Source organism: Microtus oregoni, unplaced genomic scaffold (genome assembly GCF_018167655.1).
Source record: "Microtus oregoni isolate MIOR12 unplaced genomic scaffold, Mior012 000033F_ref0000390, whole genome shotgun sequence".
Classification (NCBI taxonomy): Eukaryota; Metazoa; Chordata; class Mammalia; order Rodentia; family Cricetidae; genus Microtus; species Microtus oregoni.
Window position 1 is genome coordinate 23,622,022 of NW_024543092.1, and position 20,925 is coordinate 23,642,946.

A 20,925-nucleotide genomic window follows, 5' to 3' on the forward strand; every position below is an offset into this window, starting at 1 on the left:
AGACTCGAGTGGTCCAGGCTGTGGAGGTCCTTGTCACCCCTGTGGTGGCCTCCCAGCCTATAGAGAGACAGCAGTGTTGGTAGTTCTCATCCTGACGACTGGTGCCTTTTGTGTTCTGGGACGCCTGCTCATGTAGTCCCTGAGACTGAAGCAGAGAGTTACTGCCAAACCCACTGTTCCCAAGAACCGGGCTGTACCTCCAGGGCTGCCCATAGAGGCCCCTTCAGGGCCCAGAGGACCCAATTCGGAAATCTAGGTGGGCAGGGAGCAGAAGCCATGAGGAGACCTTACTTGGGGCATGGCCTCAGTTCTCGGGACCCCATGTCCTGATCAGCATGACTCATACTCCTGAGAAGGGCTCTGGGAAGCTGCTGGGAAGATGTAGAGGAAGAGGAGGAGGATAAGGAGGAGAAAAATGAACAGGGTCCATCCTCACTGCTGTGCCCTATCCTGTCCTGGGCTCTTTCCTGCCATAACCAAATCCCCCTCCTCACAGGACTGTCTGAGATGAGGCCATCTGCTTGTCTGAACTGCCAGCAAGAAAGCCACAAGCTGTCTGCGATTCCACACACACAAGAGCACAGAGTCTCAGATGAGCCCATGGTGTCCGGGCTCCATCTGACATATGACATCCTGTCTTCTACAGAGTAGCTCCAGTCAGCGTTAGGAGAGGCAGAGGTTGCTGTTCGTGGGAGCCAAGAAGCCCCCTGAAGAGCTGGGGATGGCATCTTCTCAGTGCCCATCTCTTTTGGGGCCTAGGGAACAGACAGTGGCTCATACTCAAGTAACTTCAGACAAGGCCAGTTGCCCTTTGCCTAGACAAGACTCCGAGAATGTGACTGCAGACAGTGTTAGTGGCAGATCTGCCTGACGCTGATTGGCTTTGTACGAGATACTGTGCAGCCCTGGATGGCCACTTTAGCCTGCAGCCAGGGAACCAGATTAGCAATGTCTAGAGCTCACCTCCACTGTTGGTGCAGGCATCATGGCTGCTGAAGCTGCTCCAGGAACTCCTGGATGGCATCGTCCCACAGATACTCTCAGTCCCCGTGGGCTCATCCACGGACATCTCACACGCCCCACGCTGGGTGCTGGGATGGGTACCTGCTGCGTGGGTCCGGGCCTAACTCCAGTGGGTCTCTGATGTAGGATTCCCGGTCTAACTCCAGTGGGTCTCTGATGTAGGATTCCTGGTCTAACTCCAGTGGGTCTCTGATGTAGGATTCCCGGTCTAACTCCAGTGGGTCTCTGATGTAGGATTCCTGGTCTAACTCCAGTGGGTCTCTGATGTAGGATTCCCGGTCTAACTCCAGTGGGTCTCTGATGTAAGATTCTCGGTCTAACTCCAGTGGGTCTCTGATGTAGGATTCCCAGTAGCACTTCTCCTTTGCGCAGAAGACAACGTAAGGCTGGTGTTGGAGGATGAAATGCCTCCTGCATTCCTGGACCAGCGCTGTCAGAGTCCCACGCCCTGCTGATGGATGTGGAGCAAAGCACTGCCCCCCGGGGGAAGTGACCCCTGCACAAAGCCCATAGTGACAGTCAGACAAGCATGAACGAAACTGGTCACCAGCAGCCTCTTGTGATGGTTCTAGAGGCTGTGACACCCTGCCCTTGGCAGCAGACCCATCCTGAGCAGTCTTGGTGCCCCATGACCCAGGACAGGACTAGCGGAGAGCAGATCGCAGCTGCTGGTTCGAAGGATGCACCCAGCATCCTCAAGGACCTGCCTCCTAACACAGGCAAAGAGGTCTACTCACTCATGTCTCACAAATATGTTCAGGTACACACACACACACACGCACACACACACACACACACACACCTGCTTCAGTGTGAAGCAAGGCAGGGCAGCACCAAGGCTGGCCTCCCTTCAGGTTGTATCTCTGGCTCTTTGTAGGGCTAAGGATGTGAGGAATAAGATTCTACAGAATCATGTACAGAGTGAAGTGACAGACAGATCATCACTGCTTTCAATCACACACCCAGGGAGCTGATGACCACCAGCAACGACAGGTGCAATATAAGGTGTGTCCTGGCCGCCAAGCCCGGAAGAGCTGGCCAGCCTCAGGAATGGAGGGTCTCAAGGGCTGATTCGCTGTATCTCAGACCCTAGAGAGGGTGCGTGGCCATCAGCTAGGTAACTGGACCAAGCTGGATATCACACCCACGTTCTGCCTCCTCCAGCCTTTGGAGCCACTGCAGCACAGGCCGCAAGCTGAGATGCAGCTGGTGTGTGGCATGAAGCAGTTGCAGCAGGTAGCGGGAGCACCAGGCGTAGCCCGTGTAGAACAGCAGCTTCTGTGTTGCCGGTAGCCCTTCTGGTTGGACTTCCAGCTTCTTCCCCTGGACACACAGGAAGGACAGAATGATTTTACAGTCCAGGAAACTGTCCCAGCAGCAGGAGAGAAATACGTTAATGTCAACCATAAGCCCCAACTGGGCCCTGGCTGACACTTCCAGTTTAGAGAATTGGTGTCCCTGTTTACCATGGCTCAGTACCATCTGTCCCCAGCCATGAGAAGATAGAGGGATCCTGGGGCAGCCCTCCTTTGCAGGACCTTCCTGCCTGGGACTGTACACAGGTCTTAAATTCAGGATTTGCCTTGAGCCCTGGTCACTGTCCAGAACCAGCCTGCTCTCCAGTGGAGACAGCTTCTGCAAAAAGCAAGGACAGAAGCCGCACAGCGTGTCTCTAAAGAACCACGTTCTCTCGTCGTCGCTGAGTGGTGACCAGAGCTATGCACATCTCAGAGGCTGAACACCACTGTGGCTGTGCCTCCAGACATGGTGGTGAGGACCAGCAGGGCTGGGTGATACCCGGCGGTGTGGAACCCTATCCCATTCTGAGAATGAAGTTGCAGGTTCTCTGTTCTCGGGCCCCCTGACTGTTGTGGATCCTCTCCTGCTTCAGACACCCACCAGAAATGTCACCTTCGGAATATGTGACCAGGGGAAGTGGAAGAGCGGCAGAGCGCTTGGGCGTGGTCCGCCTCCTGAAAGACAGAAGGAATGTGGAGGAATGTGGAAACCAGAATGCAGGCTGGGGACCGGGACAGCAGCAGGTGGAGGAAAAAAGAGACAGGGAGGAGCCCTCACCCGAGAGGTGTGCACTCCTTGCAGAGTGGGTCCCAGGAGGATGGTAGGGCAATCATCCTTCTTTTCCTAAAAGGACACAGGTCAGAGGTTAAAGCTCTGGCCCTGGGGCAGGTGGAAGGAGGTCTATTTAGGCTCCTCTTGTCGCTCTACATAAGCCCAAGCCACCATGCAGCCCTCCTTGGGTACAGGCGTGGTATGCTCCATAGATGTTTGAATCTTGTGAACCTCATAGACAAATGTTCCACCCCTAGTGCCCCTTGTGGGAGGCTATCCTATCCCCAGAGAACAGACGCCATGCTAGGTTCAGGCAGTGAATGAGGGGCAGTCGGAGTGGCCAGGCAAACCAGCCACTGTTAGACCAGACCAGATAGCAGAGGCTGAGCAAGCTGGGTTTAACAGAAGTCAGACACCAGAGAAAGCCAGAATGCCAGTTCCAGGACAGCTACCTGACGTGGGATTCCCCTCTGCATGCTGTGATTACCATTAATGAATAAAGAAACTGCTTTAGACCGATAGCAGACAGAACTTAGCTAGGTAGGGAAAACTAAACTGAATGCTGGGAGAAAGAAGGGCGGAGTCAGAGAGAAGCCATGGAGCTGCTGTGGGAGACAGATGCACTGAAACTTTGCTGGCAGGCCACGACCTCATGGTGATGCACAGATTAATGGAGATGGGTTAAATTAAGATGTAAGAGTTAGCCAATAAGAAGCTAGAGCTAATGCACCAAGTGGTGATTTAAATAATATCATTTCTGCGTGATTATTTCAGGTCTGGGGTCTGAGCTGCTGGGCAGCCAGGAAACAAACAGCGACCAAGTAACCCTCCAACTCATCACTCATCCAAGGTCCTAAGGACAGTCCTGCCTACAATACCCTGGAATCTTAGTCACATTGTCAGCCATGGGGGAACACCCACCCCTGCCCCGGGGCCCTCCCACCCCTGACACCATGGGGAAGACCTTGTACAGCCTGAAGAAGTGGACAGGAACGTCCTCAAGTCGGCAGGCATCCCTGATGAAGCGGAGTATGGCCTCCTTGGGGCTCAGGCCCCGCTGTTCACGGTGCATGCTAGGCACATGCCTGAGGATGTAGTCAGGCCCCCTGTTGTTGATAATCTGAGGACAGAGCCGCCGCTATCTCAGACCTCAGCCTGCCCTTTCTCTGTGCTGACACCCCCCCCCTCCTGCCTTTGGAAGCAGCCAACTTCCTAGCCAGAGCCTGTGTTTAGCAGAGTTGGGCCCTCTGCCTTAGCCAGACCCGAAGGTGAGGATGCGATGCCCTTAAATCTTTGGTCCTGATCCCCTCTCCTGTGTCACCCCAATGCTCAAAAGGACCACAGAAACAGCCCTCCTTAGAAGGTTTGTGGGGCATATTTACCCCAAAAACTGCAACTCTTGGGGAACTCCCCGGTGAGGAAGCCATGACTGAAACCAAAAGGCTCAGGCTCCAGTGAGAGACAGAAAGGTGTGTGGGCTAAGGGAGGCTTTAAGTAAAGTTGCCTGGCCTCCAGCCTGTCCTTGGAGATAGCTCTGCAAGGCAGGAACGTGAGGCCTAAGGCACAGAAGATGGAAATGGAGAGGGGGTGGGGGCGTGGGAGGGCCCACAGTCCCCAGAGCCATTTTCTCAGCATGGCGGTGAAGCTAGGATTTTACACACGAAGGAGCAGTACCTCTTGCTCACTTCTCCTAGGACACAGGTGAGGAAACTGAGGCACTGTAGCATAAACGGGGGCCCTGCTTGTTTGTTGAGGTTTTTGTCCTGCCCAGTTTCCCAGCTATTTAGTCCCAGAGAAAAATCTCACAGAGATCTCTATAAGTTATAAGCTGATTGGCCCATTAGCTCTAGCCTCTCACTGGCTAACTCTCACATCTAGATTAACCCATTTTTCTGATCTATGTTAGCCATGTGGCTCAGTACCATGTTTCTCAGTGGGGCAGATCACATCCTGCTGCTTCGGTGGGCTGGGCAGGAGTGGGAGGAATCAACTTCCTCCTTCCCAGAATTCTCCTGTTCTCATTACATCATTTCTACTTCCTGTCTGGTTTTCCCGCCTATATTTCCTGCCTGGCCAATCAGCGTTTATTTATAACATGTTTGACAGAATACAGACAATTCTCCCGCACCAAGGCAAAGAGGGGTTCTCGGGTTGGTTTGTCCTTATACAGGCTGGGTGGGCTAAGGCAGTGCAGAGATGGTGAGCTGGCTGACTTCTGCACGACCAAAGAAAGGCATAGCCTGCCTGGCTGCGGCTCCTGCACCGTGTTGCCAGCCTTTGCAATGCCATTGCTGGGCCCTCTTGGACTCGAGTCCCTCTGTTTCCATGCCCTTGCTCCTCCCTAGTCCCTCCCCTTCCCCCGCCCATCCCAAGGAGGGTGCCACTGAGGGAAGTAGGCATGGGGCTCGAAGTACTTGCCCACATGGACCGTCTCCTGGTGGTTCCCAGGTCAGCCTGCAGCCCACAGGCAGCCAGCAGAAAGTAGGCCTCTTCTCTGTGCACGCACCTGGACCTCAGGACCTGCTCCTTCAGGTGGCAGTAGTACAGGCTCAAGGCTGTCTTGTCACTGCGCAGCAGCAGGGCAGAAGGATCCTCCCATTGCAGTCGGCCCTGTTTCCCCTGCCTTCCCCAGGCCTGGCTTCCTAGTCCACAGGCCTCTGAGGACTCTTGGTAGCCACTTCCTAGTCTGTTCATGCACGGGGACATCTCTTGTTACAGGGACCTTAGTGAGACAGGGGTGAAGCCAGGGGCAAGGACAAGATCTGTCCCTATGGGTGTGGCCCTCCAGCAGCTGAGATCCAGGAGCAAGTGGTGCCATTTGTGGGAGCTTCTGAGTCTCTGGCACAGGGGCAAACTCATGCCACCAACTTGCCTCCCAGTCAGTCTGTCCAGTACCATCAGCTAACCCAAAGTAGTGCAAACCTCCTGAGAGCCTCTCCTACATCTTTTAATATAGCAATCTGGCTGGCCGCTGCAGTACAGAGAACCATGCATCAGCCTCCGTCTGGTTTTCCCTGCTAAGATGTCACTAGAATGCTCCACATGGCCACACATTCCCACTCTCTGGAACCTTCTTCGGTTAGTATGCTCCAGAACAGATCCTTCTATAGTCACATACTTCTGACTCCAGAATCTTCCACGACCTCACTCACCATTTCTGGGCGCCAGCACCAGGTTTGCACTTTCCAAAGGACATCCCAAGGACATCCCAAGGACACCCCAAGGACACCCCAAGGACATCCCAAGGACGCCCAAGCCCTGCTGATAACTTCCCAGAGCTCTGCTTGGAGAATATCTAGTTCTTTGATGACACCCGTCAGGCACCAATGGCAGCGGATCTACCTCTTGCCAAGCAAGAACCTTCCATTTCTCTCTCACCCTTCCCAGGACCCTCCCTGCCCAAGTAGACTTGGGGACACCTGGCAGGAAGCACAATTCCCATTTAAAGCTCAACTCTGAGTCTCAGCTCCAGCCACCAGATGGAGACACCTGCCTGGCTTTGAAGGGATGGCATCCTTATGATAGGACCTTTCTCTTTCAGTGCACACCAAGGACACTTGCCTATCTTGTGGCTTGTATTTCCCTTCCTGGGTAGTGTCTTTGCTGGCAGCGTAGTTACCTGATGGCCCTCCCGTTTTCCACGTAGAACTGCACTCTGAAGAAGATGATAAAGGGCGCCCTGGATATCTGACCCCTCTGTCAGAAGAACAAAGAAAAAGACAGGAGCCTGAAAAGGAGCCCCACTGAGGGATGCACAATGGGGGAGCTTCCACAGGCCTGCCTGGGGACACCTCAGACCCAAGACTTAGTGCTTGTGATAGTTGTATTGCTTTATCTTATTTTTCTTCAAAGGGGAAACCCCAAGTGGGATGTTCTCAGGGCAGCTACAGGCATCACACTGAGGGCATGGGACTGGCGATCCACCCACCCTCAACTCTTAGGACGTAAGTGCAGGACTTGAGGACAGTGTGAGCAGACAAGAGGACAACTCTGGGCAAACAGGTGACCATGCAGTGACAATGATTGGGCCTGACCCAGCACCTGCCCCTCCCAGACCCGAGAGCCCTCCTAGTCACTGTCCACAGTGATGGCCCTGGCTCTTTCCTCCATCCCCCGCTTACTCTGTGCGGCTCCATCTTCCTGTCCTTTAAGAAGTATTTACTGAGCTTTTCCTTCAAATTCAGGAACACGTACTCATTGTCTGGAAGAGAGAAGTCCAGGGCAGAGAAGACACTCTCATTCTTCCCGGGGGATCCTGTCAGGCAAAAGCTGAGCCTGGCCGGAGCAAGTGTGTCTGTTGGCTTAGAGCTTTGCATGCAGCTGGGTTGGCACAGATGCCTCTGAGGTTGAGCACTGAGACAAGACACCGCAGGTGAGAGATGACCATCTCAGGCTGTGGCTATGGCAAGCATCCTCCCAAGGCAGAGCCACCTGGGCTGGTCCTCACTGTGCGGAGAGTAGCCGACAGTGTCTGCAGACCTAATCATCCACAGGGCTTCCTGTGAGCCGTCACCAAAACCGACCAGTGTGGGTGACCCACGCCACCCTTGTTATCAGGGCTGCCCTGAGAATGGGGTTACTGGAGGTGATTTTGCTAAAACAAGCTTTCCTTTGTTTCTGGAGAAACCCATTGTCCCTTTCCTGTCTAAGCTGGAAAGCATGAACAAGGGCCCTAGAGAAGAATGTGGAGCCCCAAGAGCCTATCTCTGCTGTTCTCATTCTCATAGACTTGGTGTCCAGAATGAGGTAACGCCTTAGGGCGGACTCAAGACAGAAGCGACCATCTGGGAAGCACCAAGAAGCAGGCAGCCTGGCATTGTGGACCTGGCGAGAGTCATATGATCAGGTCCAGAGTCGTGGCTTGTTGTTATCAGGTAAGGCATATTTCATGGCCATCCACTCCCACGTTCTGGCTCAGCGGCCACCTGACAGACATGCCTGGGGGTGCTAGAGCCCATGTAGACGAGAGGCTGGGGGATAGGGCTAACGCAAGGGCGCGGGCAGTTTCTGCCCAGCCAGCCTTTGCCCATGTCTGGAAAGGCAGAGTCTGAGTGAATTTTCAGACTCACCAGCAGCCAGTACTGTTCCTGCTATGGAAGGCCCTGCACTTCCCATCCCCTCAGAGCCTCAGTTGGTGGAGGGAGATGAGGTTTCCTGAAGCAGTCAGCTGTAGAAGCTCATCAGGGGGATCCAAGGATAAGCAGGGCTCTGCCAGACTGAGACACACAAAGACACAGAGGGACAAGGGGAAGCCACAGGAAGGAGGCTGTCCTAGGCCTCAGAGAGGCCACGGAGGATACAGCTCTGGTCACCTTGACCTCAGATTTCCAGTTCTTAGGACTGTGGGTCAATGCAATAGCCGAATTAGAACAGTATTCATTCACTGCCTAGGGCTCTCTGGAAGTGTTAGGCACAGACTCCATGTCCTTCCCATGTCCTCAAGACCTGATCAATCTTGCTCCAAGGCCCTGGGTCCCAACACAAACAGTTCACACTTTGGGCTTTGGGAGACACAGGACTTTGACCAGATAACTTTCTTATCTGATCCGCCCGACCTTCCTGTGTTCAAGAAGCAAGTTCCTCAATGTGAGGCGTCCTCAGGCAGGAGAATGCAATGGAAGAAAAGAAGGGTTGAGAAGAAGGGAGGTTTCCGGCCAGCACACACTGAATCATTAGGAATCTCAGGCTGATGGGTTGTACACTGTACAGTGTGAACCACCAATCTGGAAAATGGGGACGAAGAGGCAGGAAATGGATCAGAGCTTCTGGGGTGGGGAGAGGGATGAGGAGATAAAGCCCAGGAACTGATGCAGTGACACCGCCAGACGGTACTGTGAGTTCTCCCAGACCCAGAGTGTGCCGTGTCTGCCGTGAACTCTAGTGACACTGCTGGTCACTGTAAGACCAGGGGCTGTGAAAAATCTCCTGTCTTCTGGATGATGTGGCCAGGGTAGGTGGCTGGAACTTTAGCCACATGGGAAATTTTGTATGTTCCGTTCAGTTTTGCCACGAAACTAAAGCTTTTCTAAAAAATGAACTCGTAAGGCTGGGGCTGTAGCTCAGTGGCAGAGTGCTTGCCTCACTCACGTAAGGTCCTCGGTTCAAATCCCAGGACTGCCAAAATACAATCTTGTCGGCCTCCACGTGATAGAGCAGGGTGGACAGTGGTCCCCAAGGGGACTCTTGCCCAGGGGTCCATGATTCAGTGACAGAAAAGCCTGCTGCTTCTTCCACCCCCTATATCCAGCACCAGGAGAGGCCTGAGTAAACATCTTTAGCTTAGAGCCTGTTGCCAGGACAGCCCCATGAGGGTGGCAGGGGTCTACAAAGCCCAGGCAAGCAGGGACTGCAACACACCCAGGGTCGTACCCCTGTGGAGAACTGTTTTTCTTACAACTCTCTTGGACATGGCAGGCTGAGCACTCTATGTCCAGCCTGACCCAGGAATGTGGCCATAGTCCAGATTCAATAAAATTCCCAGCTGGCTGCTTGCTGTGACCTGGCGCCCCTGTAGAGTAGGAAGAGCTGGGCCCTGCAGCCAGCAGCTCCTCCAAGGCAACGGCTGACACCGAACGGCTTACTTGGCTCAGCTGCAACCTTCTCTCTTCAGGTCCCAGGTGAGCCAGAGCCTGTCACTGTTTGTTCAGAGAGAACCCTTAGTTCAGTTCAGAGGAAGGGAACCCCAAGTTCTTCCCTTGCTCGTGTACTGACCCCTTGTTCCCTGACATGGTACATGGAAAGAGATGCATGCTAAGGCTGGCTGGCAGGAGCTGAACCCCTCCCGTGAAGAGTGTCCCTGCTGGGAGAAGGCATAGCATGAGCAAACACTCACTCCCAGTCCCAGCAAGCCCCACGGTATGCTCCCTGGCTTCCTCAGCTGGTACCCAGCTGGGCTGCTCCACCTTGCAGCCCTTCAGGCCTGTCAACTAGAATAGAGCTGGACTTAGAACCCGTGGCCTCCTGCAGCTGCTCCGTGATTACCTAAGCCCACTTTCTAGGTGTAACTGCACAGCTGTTAAAGTCCTGATGTGCGGACAGCTCCGGGTATTGACGCCGAGCCTCAGCTAAGAAGACAAAGGTCTTAGAACACGTGGCCTAGTTTTGGCCATATCATGGGCTTTGGCCTTGCACGCTAGATACCAATTACTGGTAGCTTGGTATCACATGACCTCAGAAGACTAATTTAATCTCTAGGGAAACTGAATTCTGGGTCTTCAGGGAGAAGTACCTCACCCCATCCAGACGGTGTTCCACTGACCAGCACAAGGCTACCCACTGCAGCTGCTGCAGTCGCCTTCTCTGGGGGCTCTACCTAGCACCTCCTACGGCTTCACCCTCACCGCCCTCACCATTTCACCTGCTCTTCTAGGCTCTCTGGGGCCTGAGGGACCGCAGGCAGGACATAGAGCCATGTCCCAGCTGTTCTCTCTAGAGTAGCATCCTGGAAAAGCCGTTTGACCAAGGATTATCTCCCCTAAGAGGAGCTTTACAAGAGTGGCCATCACATCCCACAGGAGCTGTGTGGCTCTTGCGCACCAATGGAAATAGCAGTGCCAGTGCAGAGACGAGAATACAGAGAGTGGACAGCAGGCAGATCTGGAGAGCTGCTTCCGGAGACAGTGCAATGCAGGTGGGGGATGTCGTCCCCCGCTCAGACACGGTCACTTCCACACTGCCTTCCACGGCCTGCCCAAGCTCCCCGCTTCCTCCTGGCCCTTCTCTCCCTTCTCTGCTGGTTTGGAGGTCCTTGGTCTCCTGCCCAATTTGGTTCTTATATTCACAAGCATGTGAATGCACAGGCGTGTGGGGTGAGTGCATGCTTAAGCACGAGTGAGTGAGCCGTGTACTAATGAATGGACGTGCACTGTGTGTATAGTTATACACGCATGTGTAGCATGCAAGTATGGGCACGTGTGTTTGAATGTGAATGGTATAACTGCATGTGCATGCATGTGTGAGGGAGTACATGGTTTAACTGTACGTGTGTGAGAATATACTGCATGCGTTATGCATACATGTGTGTGGTGGGTGCTTGTGTTAGGTGTATGATCAATATTCATGTGCACTTCTTGTTTGTGGCATGTGAGTTTGTGTGTGTGTGTGCACACATGTGTGAGTAGTATGTACATTTTGTGGTGCGTGTGCACAAGTGTGCATGCATGTGTGTTCATATCCTTATTGGTTTATCTGTGGGCAGAGTCTGTGGCAAGGTAGATACTCCTGAATTCCAAGGACCCCCCCCCTTTTTTTCCCGGGCAGCCTGTGTTGGGGTTGCCAAGCAATGCTTACTTCTGATGACGCTGAGGCCAAAAATGTGAGCTTCTCGAATGTGTGCTGTATCACACACCTGCCGGAAGAGTTCTTACCCTGTGGCTGTGACCTGGAATAAAGGAAGGGCGTAAGCCAAATGCAGAACTTCCTCGTAAGACCCTGGACTGGCAGGGACGCTGGGTCAGGGAGGAAGCAGTATCATCTGCTTAGGCAGGGGATGGAGCCAGGGACAAGGGCCTGGGCCTGGGCCATCCACTTGTTTCCAAAGCACAGATTTAAACATCGGTCCCTAAAAAGAACAGCCTAAGGATGTGTTCCAACCTAGAGAGGAGATGCCCTCTTTCTTTAGGGGTACTCTGGGGCTGTGGGAATTTCCCTGTGAGATGAATTTGATTTAAAAAAGATTCCATTGGAAAAGTACTGTAGAGGCCCTGGTTGTGGGCAGAGGGTGAAACCTAGCAGGCATCCATCTTGGTAATCTCTGGTCACCTCCTGGAATGTCAGTGCCCCTCTCGGTACAGCTCACAGCTGCTGCCTGACGTGAGAGGGAACCCCATAAGACCAGTGACTTCACTATAGCATTTGCTGACTTCCAGGTGGAGGCGAGGGTTCCTTTCTGCAGATAGCAAGTCCCTGTCCCTGGAGCTGAAGAGGCCTAACTGAGGGTAACACAATTCTGTGCCCACAGTATCTGGGTAGAGGGACGGCAAGTCAAGAGTGAAGGAAAGACGGAGAAACCGCTTGGCCTGGGAAGGAGGGTGTGCCCGGTGATGATCGCACCTTTGATTACGGGATGGTAGAGGTGACTCAGATTGAAGACAAAAGCTGGAGATGTGTCAAAGTCCAAAGTGTGGCCGGGGCAATGGGCTAGAGGATAGAAAACCACGTTCAGAGCCCTCGGGAGCTGCCAAATTCCCTCCTATGTCGTCACCATCCTGGAGAATTGGAGGTCAGCCAGGTCCCATGTAATAAACTCAGCCCATGGAAGCCCATGACGCTGGCTATGGAGGGGGAAGCATACAACCCCACACCCTGTGGAGACCAGGGAAGCCAAGATGCTAGCCTCTAGGTGACTGGAAAGATCGGTGCTTTATAGCACAGTGGTATCCTTCATAGTCACATGAGGTCCGTGTATTCTTGTACCTGGGGCTTCCTATACATGATCCTTGCTGCCACCCTTCCCTCTAGACACGCAGCCTCCATGGTCCACCCCCACAAACCTCTGTGGGCCCCACTTGTCCCCCCCTCGCCCTCTGGATACAGAACCCCCACTGTCTCTCTGCTCACCTCCACGGACAGCCGCAGTTCTTCCCAGGTAGGCAGTAGTACTAGGATGTCTCTGAGCTCTGAGCTCATCTCAGGGTCCCAGGTTGTGGTTTCTATTGGGAAGTACACAAGGGCTCTCTTAGAACTAGGCGTTGTCTACTGTTTCCTGCCGAAGACAGTGAACTAGAGACTGGACAGTCCCGAGCTTCCTGCTCGGGCGGCACCAGTGTGCTGGTCCTCCCATCTCCTCCCCGGTCATCAGTGCGAGGGGGTGCTGTCACCTCCCATATGTGGCTGCACTGTCTGCAGGCCCTGTCCAGACTGTCTGGGAAAGTCGGGAACTCAGCGACTGAGCAGGAACAAAGGTCAGGGCTGTGATTCTGGGTGTATGGAGGCCGCTGGCATGCAGGCCAGCAATAGCATGACTCTCAGGCAGGATGCAAGGCTGGGAGCACTGTGTGCCCTGACAGGAAGTGATGGAGCCCTGATCCGCATGAGATGCTCCTTCGGCTCCTCGGAGGATGGCAGGACCACACAGAGGCCAGAACCATGACATCCGCTCCTTCTGCAGCAGGTGGTTAAGAAGAAGTAGGCCATGTGACCACAGTGAATGGGCACTACAGAGTCACAGCTGTGTGGCCGAGCAGGACATCAGCTACCAGCCAGGATGAGCAAACACCTGGGAATGCCAAAGATCAGCTCTGAGCAGGGGCAGGTCATTCTGCTCTAGAGTCTTTCCTGTCCTACTTGGGGGCAGCTCCAGAGAAGCCCTGCTTCACCACAGGCTCTGAACGGGCAGGGGCTAGTGCCAGGATCTTAGTGTTTAGCTGGGACAGTCTGACCCTCCTGCCAGCCCTCCCCACTTAGGCTGAGGTCTTGCTCCTCGCTGTACCATGTTCTATAGACTTCCTGGATGCTTGTGGCCAGCTCTCTTCCTCACCAAGTAAAGTGTCTGTCACTTTGAGATAATAGAAACATTCCTAGAACATAGATCTAGGCTCTCAACACTACACCACTATGTGCGAAACCCCAGATAGAAGTTAAATGCCGTCATCGGCACCATCAAATACCGGTACAAGCAGAGTCCAGGTTGGAAGAACTGAAGGTGAAATGTGGCCCAAGGAAGACAGAGTTGGGCTCTCAGTGTGTTCAATGAGGAGGGCACCAAGGTGGCTCACAGTGAGCTGTGGTCAGTGTTTGAGATTCCACTAAATTCACAAGCAAACTGGGGACAGCTGGCCCCCTGGTGTCTGGAGCTGGAAGGTCATGGTCCCAATCCCTTGGAAACTATTAATAGCACACACCTCGGTGATGAAAAGGCTCCAATGGGACCAACTTTACCAGTATTGTACCCTAGAGATGGGCAGCTCTGAACAGTGCATGGTCTAGCCTTCCACCCACCCGACTGTACTGACTGCGTTAACTTTTCTGATTGCTTAAGGATGAGTTTGGCCAAGGTCTTCGGAAGTTCCCAGCATGCATAGCAGAGCTCATAGAGATGGCAGTATGGCTTGGAGAATAGCTCTGTCCAGCTAAGCTGTGAAGGACAACCCAGCCCAGACAGAGGTTCCATCCAAGAGAGGAAATCTAGTGGGTATCATTTCATGTGAGGCAGGGGACCTCCACTACATGGGTTCTCACACCAGTGACACCATGAGGAGGACCCAGGACTCTGTTCCCAAGCACTGTGGCTTTCTCGCATGGCTAGGCTCATAACGACTTAGTGAAGAGATGCTCATTCCTCATAGTCTGGAAGCAGAAGCTTCAGGTCTAATGTTGGCAGACTGGTTCTGGGAGGCTGGGGGGAGCACCCATGCCTGATCCAGCTTCCCCAGCTCAATGGCGATCCCTGTTCACACAGAAAGTCCTTCTGAGTACAAATGGCTCCCTTGTCCCTTCTCCTCAGCCACCTCTCACCCTGGACCATGTCTGTTGCAGTGTGGCTCAGTTACGCTGTTGACCTGTCTCTAAATAAGACCACATTCTGAGGTGCTGGGTGAGGTACAACATTTGAATTTGGGACCCAGTTTGGACCATAATAGCGGTTTGTCAGTGGGTCTTGGTAAGACAGGACTAAGTGGGAAATGACCAAAGATGTCTAATTTCAAAATTCTCCTTCCAACTGAGATTTTTCTCTGAGCTCGGCTCTGTAGCACATCTGTGGGAATTTCTTCATGTCTTTCTGTGATGAAAGCTCACAGCTCTGTGTATCTTGTTTAAGAAAATGTATTCCAGCTAAGCGGTGGTGGCACACACCTTTAATCCCATCACTCGGGAGGCAGAGGCAGGTGGATCTCTGTGAGTTCGAGGCCAGCCTGGTCTATAAGAGCTGGTTCCAAGACAGGCTCCAAAACTACAGAGAAGCCCTGTTTCAAAAAAAAAAATGTATTCTGTGCCATTGGTAGCCAAAGTCTGGAGCCTGACTGGGGACTGAGGGTCTTCTCTGGGGCACAGATTGAAAGAGGTGGGACAGCAAAAGGTTCTCACTTCAGGATGGCTTCGCCCCTTTTCCAGGGCTTGGCCAGTCTCCCATCCTGTCACCCTCCATGCTTGCTGCTTTCCTGCTGCTCCTGATCAAGATTTGCATTGCTACGGGGACCCTACATTCCTGGCCCAGGGTCAGGGCAGAGCTCAGCCTGGGAAGGGACCCGTGGGAGATGCTTGAAAACTTCAGGAGGTAGAAGGGAACCCGTCCCTCCAAACAAAGGCAAGAGAAAGCCTTGCCAACATGTGGGTTTCACTTCCTGGTTGAGTTAGGCTGGCATGGAAGGATGTCTGATGTCACAGCCTTGGACCTTCTGCTCCTGAGCTGCGGGCACCCAGGAGTCTATAGTCAACAACTGTCTATATTACAATATTTTCTATCCCCTATACTCTACTTAAGCTTCCCCACGCGACTTCTCCCTATACTGTGCCACCATTTCTTGGTTATTCCTAGAGATGGATTCTTGGAGTAGTTGTCTTTGAACCTTAACACTAGTCTTCCCAAATGTGCCAACATGTGTTTCCCCACCATCAGGGCACCCACTATTGATTTACATGTGTCCTGGTTGTTTTCTGTCAACTTGGCAAACACTGAGAAGAGGGACCTCACTTGAGAAAACGCCCCATCAGGCTGGCCTGTGGGCAAGTCTGTAGGACATCTTCTTGATGAATGACTGATGTGGAGGGCCTGGCCCAGTGGGTCGGTGCCCGCCCTGGGAGGATGGACCTGGATGATGTAATCAGCCTGCACAGTATGGAGAGCAAGAGGTTCTTCCCTGGGCTGTGCTTCAGTTCTTCCGATCAATCGGTCCTGCCTTGACCTGCCTTCACGATGGACGGCAAGCTGAAATGAACCTTCTCCTCTTTAAGCTGCTTTTGGTCATGGAATTTATCACAGGAACAGAAACATAGCTAGGACAACATGTATTAATGGACACATAGTTTTCACACATAAACGTTAACCCTATTACATATAATTTTATTTATGCAATAATAATAACTATTGGCTTATATTAGAGCCTAGCATTTGCCCCTTGGTGGCATTTTCCCCTTGGTGGCATTTCCCTTTCAACTGCAGTCCTTTCTGGGAAGAACTTCTCACTGACAAGATCCCTCAGCACAGGCTGCCTTTGCCCTCTCCAACCTGTCAGGGGAATCAGTGGATTCAAGATCACAGCCTGAAGTGAGGCCTTCCCAGTGCATTGCTTCTGTCGGTGGGCGAGCGCTGGCTGAGCTTCCTGTCAGGCACATTCTGGGTGCGGCCCATGTGGACACTCAGATTTCTCCAGCACAGAGAGAAGAACTTGTTCACTCCTGGCACACTGGAGAGTCAGTATTCACCAGCCTGAGCCGTGGGTACAACAGGAACCTGTTCCTGAGCAGACTCTCTCCTCAGATGCTGAAGTCTGCGTGTCTACAAGAAAGATCTGGACAAGGGGTGTTCACTAATTGGTGGTGGCTTGGCCGCCTGGCCCCTCCCGTGAATAGTTCTCTCCAGTATCTCCAACAGCCCACACTGTCCCACATCTCCACTGTCCCAGCACCCCCATTGTCCAGCACCCACACTGTCCAGCACCCACACTGTCCCAGCACCTCTGCTGTCCCACACCCCACTGTCCCAGCACCCCCACTGTCCAGCACCCCCACTCCCAGCACGCCCACTGTCCAGCACCCCCACTGTCCAGCACCGCCACTCCCAGCACCCCCACTGTCCAGCACCCCCACTGTCCAGCACCCCCACTGTCCAGCACCCCCACCCAGCACCCCCACCCAGCACCCCCACCCAGCACCCCCACTGCCCAGCACCCCCACTCCCAGGACGCCCACTGTCCCAGCACCCCCACTGTCCTAGCATCCCCACTCCCAGCATCCCTACTCCCAGCACCCCCACTCCCAGCACCCCCACTGTCCAGCACCCCCACTCCCAGCACCCCCACTGCCCAGCATCCCCACTTCCAGCACCCCCACTGTCCAGCACCCCCACTGTCCCAGCGCCTCAGCTGCAGGAGTTGGCATTCTCATGTCATCTGCGTGTGCTTAGGTAAGACACATTGCAGTCATCAGCATGGAGAGGGTGCTCCTCATCAGGAACGTAGTGGCTGCTTGTCCCCGCTGCCTGTCTCCCAAGGAACAGTTCAGTCCTAGGAATATCTCTGTGTCTCCCATGAATACTGGTGTTCAATTAAACCAAACATTTTCCTAATCAGTTGGTGCACGGTGTCTGGCTCCAGGAGTAGCAGTTCCCCTAGAGACACCACAGGGTCAGCTGCTGCTGCTGTGTCTCTTCTTGGCTCCCTGTGTCTGAAATCACCTTCTGTGTCTGCTCAGGACAAGAGAGTATTTCCAGATGACACTGGGAAAGAGAAAAGATAATTTGTTCTGGGCAAAAGAAATAATGGAATAGGTTAAATCACTTCTTAGAATACTGCCTTGGGCCTAGATTTGCCTTGTAATATCATGTCTCTTTCTACTCTCTAGTTGAAATCTCTGATAGACATCTTTTAGAAATGTTTCCTCTAAACATCTGTGCATCACTGGGTCTTAGGAACAAAGGCATGATTAGCATGTGAAAGGCTGTGCACGCATGCAGAAGGACAAGTGGTCTTTAGTAACCAGTCAGTCACGCATGCAGGAGGACCAGCGGTCTTTAGTAACCAGCCAGTCTATGCCAGGATGCTTAGTGGACATGGCTGGTTATCAGTTTGGAGGCTTAGGGGATGGGATGTTGCTTTTGAAAATTTAAGATTATTCTGCAGCTCTTGCAATTGATTGCCACGTGGGCTAGGGCTGGGAGGCCCTGGAAGGGTCCTTGAACCCACTATCCTTCAGTCCTCATCTTGTGGGAGCTGTTGGCTTTGGGAGGAGGTGGAGTCCAGGTGAAGAGATGGGGTCAGCAAGAGAACCTCTTAGAGTGGTGTGGGGTTAACATCACAGGTGTGGGGTTCACATCACCTGTGTGGGGTTCACATCCAGGGTGTGAAGAGGAGAAACACAGAAGCGGGGAGAGGCTTGGGATGGAAAATAATGTACTTAGAGAAGGCAGGAATTCTGCTGAAGGGTGGTGGGGACGTGGAAGTCAGTAATGGAGGAGGGACCTGGGAGGACAAAGCACAAAGGTACCGGGCCATGCCTGCTGCTTGTTCTCCACACTCCCTCCTGGTGCCTCATTTCTGTGGGGAGACTCTGTTCTGCCCTCGGCGAGGTTTCTTCCTTGAGGGAAAGCAGCAACACAGTCCTGTCAGGGCGCTTCCCATCCTCCTTGTCCATCCCTTCAAGCCCCTGGGCTGGCCCTGTCTGTGGGTGGGCTTGCCCTCTGCTGAGGAGCCATGGGAGCCTAAGTCTTCCGTGTTTTCCCTGCTGCTGCACCTTGAGTAAATGCAGGGAGCACTCTTGGCACGTTGGTGGGTTTGATCCGGTGTGGACAACCTCTGGAGTGGCCTGCAGAGAGAGAGAGCAGACCCAGTGGGACCTCTGCTTCCTCTCTGACCCACCTGCTGGCCATAGGCAGGCACATGACCATAAGTGGCTGGCCCTCTGAGTAATGTGCCAAGGGTCGGCTCACTTCCCCTCCTCCTCAGCTCTAGAGGGAAAGCAGCAGGATCTTCAAGGGAAGGAAGTGGAGTCGCCCCTGGATTCACGGGCCGAGCCCGGGTTGTACAGCCATGCCCCTGGAGAGCCTGCCCTTGCAGTAAGCAATAGGATGCCATGGTCTGATTGTACTTTCTTTGGCATAACGAATCTTTGATATCCTTGGCTTGGAACCCCATATATTCCATGGCTTCTACAATTGCCGGGTCAGGCAAGCTGGGGACCATTTCCTCACAGTGATTTGGTGAAGCCTCCAAGTCTTCCCTGAGCCAGGGGTGTGTCATCACCTCAGTCACTGTGGGCCTAAACTTGGGGTTGACTGTCATTAGGTGGCTAAGCAGGTCCTGGAGTTCTTCTGACAAGTTCGAGGGGACAGTATACTTCCCTGACACAACCTGCCTTCGCAGTTCTGGTACCGTGACAGCATCAAACGGGATCTTCCCGACTACCATGAAATATAAGACGACTCCCACGGTCCATATGTCAATCTTGGGGCCATCATATAGCTTGCCAAGGAAGAGTTCAGGGGCCCCAAAGGAGTAAGCGCCACAGTGCCGGTCCAGCCTTTGCCCAGGTTTGACTTGTGTGCCGAGGCCAAAGTCGATGATTTTGACTTTTCCGTTCCCGTCCACCATGATATTGTCCGGTTTCAGGTCCCGATGGACGATTCCAAGTTCATGGCAGTAGCTCACACCTGCTAGTATTTGCCTGAATATCCCCCGGGCCTCGTCCTCCTGCAGGTGGCCAGCCTTTCGGATGTACTGATAAAGCTGTTGTCCCTCGGCCAGCTCCATGACGAGGTATATTCTCTTCTCAGACTCAATCACTTGGAGGAGCGAGATGATGTTGGGGTGGTTGACCATCATCATGATATCTACCTCGGACATGATTGGGTGACACCAGTTCTTCTTTTTGTGAAGCACTTTGACAGCCACGGGGGTACCTGTGAGGCGGTGGTGGGCCAGCTGAACCTTGGCGTTTCTCCCCTGGCCGATGGTCCTCAGGACTCTGTATTGAGACTGGAAGCATTCCTCTTCAAAAAGACTAGGCACTGGGCTGGACTTTGGTGACGACCCCTCACTGGGTGAAGTCATTGTAGCTAAGGTTGCTACAAATGCTACCTAAAACCAGACAAATAAAAGAAGAAAAGGAGGATGAAATAAAGGATAGTAAAACCTAGAAAAATAAAATAAGAATAATGAAAAAGATGTGAGAGAAAAGAGCTAAAAATCAAAAGCGAAGTCTAAGGAACTCTCTACTTGGGACACCCGGTGACCACACTGGGCTGGGACTGGGGCAGTGATGTTCATTCTCCTTCCAATCCTCCGTTACAGCATTTCCAGTTGCATCCCCAGCCCTGCGGCAAAGGTTGCAAGTGCCTCCTTCCTCCCACTCTACCTGTTCCCTGGGAACTCACTGAATGCTGCTGTACACCCAGCTTTACCCCTCCTTACCTGATACCTAGAAACACAAACACTTTCTACCTGGGACTTCCCCCCACCCCACCCCACCCCGGCAGGTATTCTGGTAATTAGACTTCCTGTTCTCCAGGATGGCCTCTCCATTCTCACCTCAGCCTGGTAAGGCCTTGCTTACCAGTACCCCTTCTCCCATCTCAACTCCCTTCACTGGAGAACCAGGGTCCCCATCCCTTTCATCCTTGTCTCTCTGCATTATTTTTTGCCTTACTGCAATCTGTTTGCAGGGTCCCCTTTCCTTCCACACCTCAAACTCACTGGGGTGATGTGGGATTCTCCTCTGTATACTATGAATGTATTTTATTTTACCATTGGTTATTAAAGGAGCTGTTCCGGCCAATGGCTTAGTAGAGTGAAATCAAGCAGGAAATCCAAACAGAGATGTAGAGAGAAAGCAGACGGAGTCAGGGAGATGCCATGTAGCTTCCAAAGGAGACAGATGCCCCAGAACCTTACCGGGAGGTCACAGCCTCGTGGTGATACACAGATTAATAAAAATGGGTTAATTTAAGATGTAACGGTTAGTTAATAAGAAGCCTGAGCTAATAGTCCAAACAGTGTTATAATCGATATAGTTTCTTCTATATAATTATTTGGGTTTGAGTGGTCAGGAAACAAACAGTCTCTGCCAACACTGGGGACTCTGAAATTTGGGGTGTCCAGGATTCCCTTAGCTCTTTGCTGAAGACCCTTTCAGCCTTTCTCTGTAGCCCACCTTTATTCTTCTCAGAGACCCCCCAGTCTG

At 53.0% G+C, this 20,925-nt stretch overlaps 2 protein-coding genes across 2 annotated transcripts; both read right to left on the reverse strand.

The window, feature by feature from the left end:
- Positions 1–223: 223 nt before the first annotated feature.
- Positions 224–12,720, reverse strand: Frmd1 (FERM domain containing 1). Its single transcript, XM_041679997.1, is given in 12 exon segments — positions 224–252; positions 964–1,013; positions 1,105–1,339; positions 2,166–2,346; positions 3,100–3,165; positions 4,058–4,214; positions 5,475–5,535; positions 5,538–5,659; positions 6,713–6,789; positions 7,215–7,294; positions 11,383–11,473; positions 12,652–12,720. Coding segments are annotated over 12 exon segments (1,218 nt in total).
- Positions 12,721–18,278: 5,558 nt separating this feature from the next.
- On the reverse strand, positions 18,279–19,796 carry LOC121466334 (sperm motility kinase 2B-like). The gene has a single exon (XM_041679998.1). The coding sequence runs from the start codon at positions 19,794–19,796 to the stop codon at positions 18,279–18,281; it is 1,518 nt and encodes a 505-aa protein (XP_041535932.1).
- Positions 19,797–20,925: the final 1,129 nt, after the last annotated feature.